General features: G+C 36.3%; 1 protein-coding gene across 1 annotated transcript; it reads right to left on the bottom strand.

The window, feature by feature from the left end:
- Window positions 1-7,100: 7,100 nt before the first annotated feature.
- LOC132168429 (metal transporter Nramp7.2-like) lies at window positions 7,101-9,930 on the bottom strand (the record flags this gene model as incomplete). Its single annotated transcript, XM_059579412.1, is given in 12 exon segments — window positions 7,101-7,427; window positions 7,510-7,535; window positions 7,538-7,604; window positions 7,695-7,826; window positions 7,934-8,038; window positions 8,152-8,325; window positions 8,418-8,487; window positions 8,804-8,953; window positions 8,955-8,974; window positions 9,116-9,225; window positions 9,578-9,682; window positions 9,852-9,930. Coding segments are annotated over 12 exon segments (1,365 nt in total), but the record flags the coding sequence as incomplete, so codon positions are not given.
- Between the last annotated feature and the right edge of the window lie 29 nt (window positions 9,931-9,959).

Here is a 9,959-nt window from a genome sequence, read left to right as displayed (position 1 = left end):
TTTTTAATATTTTGCTTAAAAAAAAAAAAAAAATTTAAACTGATAAAGTCAGCCACATGTCAGTCTGCACTGTAGCTAAAACAGTGCCGTTCCAATTACAGTGCGGGGCTCTTCCTTTGGCAAACATAGCTTATTTTTCTCTGCTCGAGAATCTATGAAAGCAAAAGACAACGAAGCAATATGTAGGACATTTATTTTACAACATTGTCCGGAATGTACAGTCAGCATTAATCGACAAGTTTTCACGTGCCAAGTTTACCGGATTAAAATAATCTGTTCTATTACCGCATTAATTGTCCGGAGGATGAGTATTAATGGCAATAGCGAATTTTTTGTTCGCTGCCGCCCCCATGGGCCATGATCCAATCTTCTATATATATATATATATATATCATCAAAAAGAAGCGACAAGCTTTCACTGTTTGGTTGACAAGAACATAAAGTTGATAAAGATAGATCACGCTTTCACCGTTTGGTTGACAAGAACATAAAGTTGATAAAGATAGATTATGCAATGCGTGTGCTATTGAGGAACGGATAGAATCTCCTAATATTTAATGGTTTGTGTTTGATAAAGGAATAGGTTGGACCAGACTCAGAAACTTAAAAAGTTCCTCTCAAAATTAATTTTAATATTTTTACTTTTTACATCATATTAATTATTTTTTATTATTATTCAAATAAAAAAATTATTACAAAACAATTTTTTTCTTTTTTTACTTTTTTATACAAAATATTTTTATTTTTTTCTCACATTAATTAAATATGTTATAATTTCAATCCACTTTTTCAAGCTTTTTGCCAAACACCCTCAAATCTTGTATTGTTAAATCTTACACATTCTTTGTATCTAAGGGTTCATAAGGTGTCAGCTGTCTATTGTATTATCGAGGAGACAAAGGCTTTCAAATTTCAGAACGAAAACGTTGAGCGCTCAAATTTAAAAATAAAGGACGCTTCTTCTCCTCTCCAATTCTTCTTCCTCACGTCAAGAAGAAAAGAAAAAAAAAAAAAAAAATCCCAACTTTTCCTAGTAGTCCTCATCTCATGCCATGCCGGCCTTCAGCAGTCCCATGGACAACTCCTCACACCCCTCCTACGCCGCTACTCATGCATGAGGTAGCTAAACACGTCTTCGCATGGGTCCCGGGTTCTACGTGTAGAGAGAGAAATCAGAGTGGAAGAAGAGAAAGAATGAGGAGAATAAAAAAAAATTGAAGGTGTATCTCTCTCCCCCTTGTTATTATTTTTCTCTCATCGCACTGTTAAATCTTCCTTCCTCTTCTCTGTTTTTGTTCAAGAATAGACTATTGTTTATAGTTGTTTTGAATTCGAAAATACCCATGAAGTTTGTAGTTCTTTTGAGACACCCATTAGGTGATTTAGCTAAATTTCCTCAAAATTTTTCAAGTTTAGATGGATTATGGAAAATTTTGGGCATAACCGAAACCCCTTTTTATTCATGATTTGGTACTGTTCAAAGGGTGTTTTTAAAAATGTCTCAATTGTTTTTGAAAATCGGATTGAGGGTAGTATTGGAATGATCGATTTGCATATTGGTGTGTGGTTAAGTTTTGTAGACTTTGAAGGCAGGAAAAATAAATGGAATTCAGTGGGTTGTTGTATTGATTTGCCAAAGGATCTCTCATTTTATATGCTGTGTTGTTGATGGTTGGGAGAAGGTTTTACTTATAATTTTGATGTCTGTCTTTCTGGTATTGGCTTACTTTTTACTATGAAGGGTTTATTTGTCCTGGGGGTTCAATTATTTTCCCTGTTCTTTACCATATTATTGCAAGTTTAATCCTAAGGTAATTACCAGTTATCCAGAGCAAGAAGTGGAGCATGGAGCATACAGACACAGTCATCATTTAAGTGGTAGAAAGAAGAGAACTAAAGAAATTACTCAGTTAAAGTAGAAAGAAGTAAATCCTTGCCGGCCTAAAAATAACCAAAACCATCTAATTAAAAATCCTTGCCGCCCCTTTCATCAATATTCTTCTCTGGTTGTTCCTTACAGGTTGTTGATTAACTATATTTGTTTAATTTCATATAGAATCCATGCTGAGATAGGGATGACAAGGACTTTTCTTTAGATGATAAGAGAAGATTCAACTATGTTCATTAATTTGGCTTTAAGAAAATCAAGGAAAATGTCCCCACCTTACCTTGTTCAGCTGCATAACGACAACTTCAACAAGCGGGAGTATGTTGTCCAAATGTTGATTAAGAATGACCTTTGACAATGCAATTAATCATCTATCATTCAGCGGTAATTATCTGTGCTAAAGTTATGCAGAGGAGCATTGTAAGGAACTGAGGAAAATTTAGTTCTTTTGAAGTTCGATTGAGCTTGCCGGTGGTGGCTATGAGTAATCTCATATTGCCAGAAAAAATTGGATGTCTTTTGCGACAACTTTAACGATTTCTTGTACTACAATTCTGCTCGCGTGTGTATATATATATAAAAGATGAACCTTGTTATCATGTTGCCGAAGTAAAGAAATGTCTACAACTAAAAACCAGTGTCGTTTATTCAAAAGAATGGTTATCAATTTGTGTGCATTTGTATCCAAATTTGAATAGCATTGCTACTAATATAATTTTGAAGAGTATTATCCCGACCATCAACCATCAACAACACAACAAATAAAATCTTCTTTATGATGTTGTCGGCCTGAATTGGAGTATTATTTTGTAGTGCCCAATTTGCACAAATAGCATAATAGAATTAGCGGCAATATGGTATTGATGTCATAAAATCAAAGAGCATAATAGAATGAAAAATAAAATTTGCATTATTGCATATTCAAATCTAATCCAAACACGCTTACACGATGATAGAATTATCAGCAGTAATATTTAGAATTATCTCACAAAGCTTAGTATTTATTCACAAACTGTAATTAGTTTATCAATCTCGTCTTAATTCAAGTCATTTATATATCTAAAACGACCATACATTCTATGCATACTCATGATCAGAAATTCTTGAATTATTGAGCAACAAGCGGGGTGGATCTGAAAAAGGGAACCACTTTTGCAAGCAAACGCTTTGACAAGCTCAATTGATAATTTGCAAATACAACATCAAATATAGGAAAATCATACCACACCATCTTCTTCATTGTCGCCACAGTCCCCCTATCAAATGCAACACAAAACAATGAATTAGAAATATAGTTTAGATATTCACACCAATAGAGCAAAACATAAGAAAAGAGAAAATAAAAATAATAACCAAGTCTCCTAATTTATTTATTTATTTTTAGGGAAAATTCACTTTACCCCCCTGAAGTTTCAGGAGTTTTTTAATTCGAACTCTAATGTTTAAAAATTAGCAATGTACCCCCCCCTAATGTTTCAAAAAATTTCAATTCAGACCTTCTGTTACTAATTTTCGTCTAATTGGACGGAAATCATCATACATGTGTCTTACGTAGGATTTTGATGCGTTCTATTCCAATTTTGCCTTCATTAAAACCTATAAAATTATGTAATTACCCTCAATTTTATAGGTTTTAATGAGGGTAATTACGTAATTTCATAGGTTTTAATGAGAGCAAAATTAGAATAGAGGGCATTAAAATCTCACGTGAGTCGCATGTGAGATGATTTTCGTCAAATTAGACGGAAATTAGTAATGAAGAGTCTGAATTGAAAATTTTTGAAACATTATGGGGGTACATTGCCAATTTTTAAACATTGGGGTTCGAATTGAAAAATTCCTGAAACTTCAGGAGGGGTAAAGTGAATTTAACTTTTATTTTTAACTGGATTTATGCTATCCTGTCATTCAGAAAAGGCTAACAAAATACTGTCAGGGTATACTTTGTTGTGTACGATATTGATTACTTGGTTATTGAATTTAACCTCCCACACATAAGATGAGCTCTTGTTCTGGGTATGATCAAACTTGACTCAAACATTTTCATAGAAAATTTTCATGTGCACTATAAGCTGCAAATAATTTCTACTTTGTACATTAAATGCAAACTTGAACAAATAATTTCTACTTTGTACGTACCAATTTCCCTAACTATTTACATCAAAATAAACATTACGAATTCCAGTGCTTTGAACTTTTATCCATTCTAGGTGTTGAAAAGTTTTCATTCCACAAGCAAGACAAGATACATAGCTCAATAACATCTGCAAAACCAACTTCTCCCAACTCCATGGACAGTGTTTTGCAATATGCATGATGATAAGTCGGCAATTGAAAAATCTACTTGCAAAAAACAGAATGCCTAATCTCCATCACTTACTACCCAGGGGTCAAAATTGGCCTCTTCTTAGTTTGTCCCCTTCCTCCAGCAATCACTTCTTTGATAACCATTGCATTGAAACTTGGAGCTTTTTGTAGCTAGCTAGATATATATGGATGAGAACCTTTCTCTAATAATTCAAACCAACAAAAAGCTCAAAACCAAAATCCCATAGCTAATAATGAATAGTTGTGACGCCCTGGCCATGGAAAATCAGAATTAGCATTATCAGAACAATTTAAAGCCCTTGTTCTTCCAACAAATAAAGAGGGGGCCTTTTTCCCACACAGTTTATGGCCGATTCCTCAGCCATCGCTTGCCGACACTAACCAACCAGATTTAACCAAAAACCCATCACCATCGTCTCACTAATTTCAAAGCACAGCATGCACCTTATGTAAAAAGTAAAAATCATTTTCGCAATACCTTGACAAGCAGACACTGAAAATTGGAACGAACCCAAGCACCGCAATCAGAAGCTGGCAACTCCTCGAAAGGCCTCTACGCCTCTACGGTCACCATAGAGCTCATCATAGTTACTTTCCTCTTCGATCACGCCCCAATGGGGCCAGCGCTTGTCGTTCCGCTTTCAGTTGCGCTTCCTGCCGGAGCCAAATCAAAAGGTGACAGAGAAGCGGCTGGCGGACGAGGTGTGTGAGTGGCGATCATTGGAGGGGAAGAAGAAGAAGGGGAGAGGAGAGGAAGCGATCTTTGTTTATAAATTTGAGCGCTCAGCGTTTTCGTTTTGAAATTTGAAAGCCTTTTGTCTCATCAATAACGCATATTATGAACCCTCAGATGCAAGGAACAGGTAAGATTTGACAATATGAGATTCTCATATTTTTGGAAATATGAGGAGATTCGGATCCGTGCTATTGAGGGTGATGGCATGCAACTTGCTAACGTCATGCTCTGATCAATTAATATTAGAAGGAATTGTTTGTTGTACATAATCTCTCATAAAAATTGTTGGTGATCTAAGCCCAACTGTTGGAAAGTTGGACGTATATACGCTCATCTACAACTCCCTTCTCCCTCTGATTATTGTTAACGGATGATAAACGGAGATTCTGTTAGAAGTTGACTTGAACGACCCGTTAGAAGTTAGATCGAGATAAATTAAGACAATTTTTTTACTAGAGTCAGGGCTAAACAGAATGCTCCATTAGAAGTTAACCTTATTAATTTAAGGAATTAAAGTACAATTTCCTCCTGTCTTTTTGATGTTTGGGTTTTTAATTTGTTTGGGGTCTTTCACATATCTTGTTAAGATTTCCGTTCTTAAGACTTTCTCGCCCACCCTAAGTACTTCTTTATGTTTTGATCTCTTGCAGTGATATTCTCAAATTATTTTGACCTGCCATTCAATGATATTCTTGATTGGCATAAATATTTGGGAAAAGGATCCTCTCCGATCCTGCTGGACAGGAGAGGTCTCCGGTTAATGGCCGGATGACCCTAGGAAAATATTTATGCCCCATGAAGGTGGCCAAGATTCATGCCACGTGTCTCATCCATTTAAATATAACAAAATATTATTTTTTATTTTAAAAATATATAAAAACTAAAATAATACAATAATTTTGTTTTTTTTTTTTGTTTTTTTATATGGCCCTTGGGGTAGTAGCCGGATCGGACCAACCCCAAGCTTGGGGCTGGTTGGGGGTGGCTTCACCCCCAAGGGCAAACAAATTTTTTTTATGGCCCTTGGGAGTGGCCGGACCACCCCCAAGGGCCACCGTTTGGTGCCGGTTGGGGGTGGCTTCCATGGCCCTTGGAGGGTGGATCGGCCACCCCGAAGGGTTTTGAAAAAAATGGGTTTGGCCATTGGGGGTGGCCGATCCACCCTCAAGGGCCATGGGGGTGGCCAAAGCCACCCCCAACCGGCAGTTCGGCCACCCAAAAAAAAAAAACAAAAAAAATTACTTGGCCCTTAGGGGTGGCCGTTGTGCTCAAGGAGACTGATGTGTACCAACTCAAGCAAATTCTCAAGGACATACCTGATGCTGAGTTTTGTTGCACTCCACAAGAACTTAATAATTAGTTAAGGTAGTCAACCTGAAAATTTTAGATAGGGTATTTGATTTATATTTTACTTTCGTTCTTCATATGATCAATCTGTTCCTACCCTTTATATATATTGTTTTGGTGTATGTTCTGTTTATAGGGCTTCAACTTCCATAGGTGAAGACTTATACTGAAAAAGTTCTTAATTAATTGGGGGTCTCTATTATATACTTCTTGTATATTTGGGGTGAATCCCTTTGCGTTTCCTAATAAGGTTAATTACTTTTTAAAAAAAAAACAGAAGACATATAATGAAAAACTTACTGCTGTACTCAATACTAAATCTTATTTTGATGTTCTCAATTATCCAAAAGATAAAACGTAAACTACAATTTATGTGAATTTTCTTTTTTGAATTTTTTTTATTTTTATCAGGTCCGGCCAGAGGCATTACCAATGGAACTCTCCAGCCATCAAATATGATGCATTCCATATGGTCATGTATGAGCTTTGGCTTTGCCACCATGGCATCAAATATTGATTTGTTTTTTTAAACAAATCTACTTATTGTACATTTACTGGCTAGTAACCCATCAGCTTGTACAATATTGTCTTATACAGTTCTCTCATCTTCCCTAATTAATTTATGATGAAGGGATGTAAAGTTTCAAGTTCCGAGAGGCAGAGGGTCATTATTTGTTCTTTACAATCTGGTTCCCACCAAACTTCTGTTCTTGGTATTTATTTTCTTCAATCTGATATTCAGAAAGCCTTGTAAACTAGGATTTCTTATGTAGATTTTAGGGTAAAGACCCGGAAAAGTTTCTATGCAAGGATAATATGATCCGACTCAAACTCATTAGTTCTCTGGTTGCTGCTCAAATCTGAACCCCTCTCGTCCCTGGATCCACTGGTTCTAATAGTTCCCATCGCCAAGTCAGTGGAGCTTGCAGTAGATTTCACTCTTTTCAATGTCAGGTATGTCAACAAGGATACGTAAAGCATCATTGTTAGAAAAGCTAGCACTCCTGTGAGGATCAATCCGATCTTCGGCATCTTGTTACTCATTATCCATCCCATCAAAGTCGTGCTTAAGAAATATAGGTTGATCCCAATTGAGCAACAGCAGAGTAGCCATGAGACAAGACTTACCTACATGTGGTGGAAGCACCAAAGCAAATGTCATGTACCATGTAATTAACCAAAAAGCTTTCTAAAAATTGCAAAATCTTACTAGTATGGGGTTCTTGTGGTGACCCTCTTGGCTTCACTGCTGGTGAACCTGAGGAGAGGAACCAATGCGAATGGCAGCTCGAATGATAAGATCATCTGAACATAAAAGATGACATAGTTGAGTTTAAGAAGTAGTGGTGGATAAAAAATTAGTAGTAAATTTAACGTTGATTGGTTTGGAATTACAGAAGCAACAATGATAAGTTTTGCAGCTCCCTGAGATCCACCTATGATGCATGCCACTAAACTTGGAGCAATGGCTATGCACCTTGTGAGTAAGTTTCTCAACCAGAGCTTCATCTTCAAATCTAAGAAACCCTGAAAACAAGTCATGCTTAATGCTTCATTAGCCTCTCTCAATTAAGCTAGCTTAAATATTCGTGTCTCTCTTAGGGGGGAAAAGCGGTTCATGTGTCAACAAGCACCTGCATAATGTACTGGCCGGCATATGTTCCTGTAACAGTTGAACTCTGACCAGAAGCAAGTAAGGATATAGCATACAACTTCGAACTCCAGTTGCCAAGAGCATTCTAATACAACACCACAGCAAGTGATCATAACAAAACCATTAGGAAATTGTTCCCTATGTTCTAGTTGGAACCGAAAGAAATGTTATTGATAAAGGACTAAGAGATATTATGACTTTAAACAAAGAAGCTGCAGAATTCAAAGAGATATTCTTGCAATGAGCGTTGTTTTCTAAAGAGATATTTGTATTGGAGCACATGCTACCACTAACAGATACGAATGCCACATTGATGAGGAACGCTAGAAACAACGCTATCCCGCTTTCTATCAAAAAGTGTCTGGTTGCACTCTAAGAGAGAGAGAGAGAAAGAGAGAGAGAGGTGCTTAGTTTAATAAAATTTTTAGTTAGTAAAGAAATAATTGAAAGTTTTAACCACTTACCCTGATGCCATTAGAGGAGCGAGGGATTTTTCTTGATATGACCAATGCTGAGTAAAGAAAAAGATTGTGCCTGTAATTTGATTATATAAGAACGGTGGCTAACAACATGCAGACTGAAGTTGATTATTTTCGATCACTTTTAACACGATATTCTATATAAAAGAGCTTTTTTCTTTTTTCTTTTATTTTTTCTTTTATTTTTTTATTTTTTTTATGAGTACTCTTTTTTAAAAAAAAATTAAAAAATAAAAAATAAATAAATAAATATCTGAACTAAACTATATGTTTTTATATCCTTTTAGGATGTGTGTGTATATATATATATAAGCTTCCAAAAAATTATCGAAAGTTAGAAAACTAGCAACATGGTGTGTGAATGAAAGTACGGCATGATGAGAGCTCCCAAAAGAGCTATGGCAGCTGAGGTGGCCCCTTTCCCCTCCAATTTGGGAACAAACATTCCGGTGAGGATCTCCTCTGGACTAGGCCTGGCGTGAACCAGTACAGCGAAGAAGCAACCACCCACTACCATTACTCACAACCTCCAGCTTCCTTATCTAATTTTACAAACATAAACAAAAACATATATATATATATCACTAGTAATTCCGATCCAACATGTTACAAATGAGTCCAGAAAGAAAGAAAGGAAAAGAGAGATATATGCATGTGAGTGAGTAGCTGCAGCATTAACTAACACCATATCGTTGCAGTCCAAGGAGGATAAGAGTGTTCAATCCAGCCAGCAGGACACCACTCCACATGGGTATTTTAAGGAGAATGTTGAGAGCAAATGCCGTTCCTATCACTGCAAATATATAATAAATCACAACACGCAACGCGATTAATCTCTCCGTAGCCAACTACCCTAATAACACATAATATTGTTTAGTTTTTGTCTTCCCCATAATGCTCCACCTTAATGACACAATATTGTCTACTTTTGACTCTCCATCCTTATATTACTCTCACATAAGCACGCTTAACTGCGGAGTTCAGATAAGTTTATTGTCATCATAGCTTCAAAACGTGTTATTGCCAATATATATATATATATATATACATTCTCATTCCCTGGCAATGTGGGCTGCCTCTCTCTCTCTATATATATATATACATATTCATCAGGCTGCAGAAGTTAAAAGCCTGTCAATACGTACCTTCTGGGATATCGCTAGCTATAACGGCAACCTCAGCAAGTATCCACAGGCAGTATTTCACTGGAGGAGGGTACTCTGCCTTGCAATGCTCAGCAAGATGCTTTCCTGTAAGCAAATATAATAAATAGTATGTATTTGTATCTCTTGGATAACAGTGAAGTCCGGATGGTTATGGGCTAGAGTTAATGTTACAAATAATATTAAAAAAAAAATCCATGAAATGGTGTGAAATAAACATGCAGGTGTTTGAGTAGATCGAGCACCGAGGGAAAACCTGTGGCCACCCCTAAATTTGCAGAGCGAGACTGGATTATGAAGGCAAATGTCAGCCCAACCAACACGATCCATAGCAACTGCTTATATATACAATATAAAATAAATG

This window comes from Corylus avellana, chromosome ca2 (genome assembly GCF_901000735.1).
Source record: "Corylus avellana chromosome ca2, CavTom2PMs-1.0".
Classification (NCBI taxonomy): Eukaryota; Viridiplantae; Streptophyta; class Magnoliopsida; order Fagales; family Betulaceae; genus Corylus; species Corylus avellana.
The sequence above is the reverse complement of the archived record's forward strand: the minus strand, read 5'-3'. Positions and strand labels throughout refer to the sequence as shown.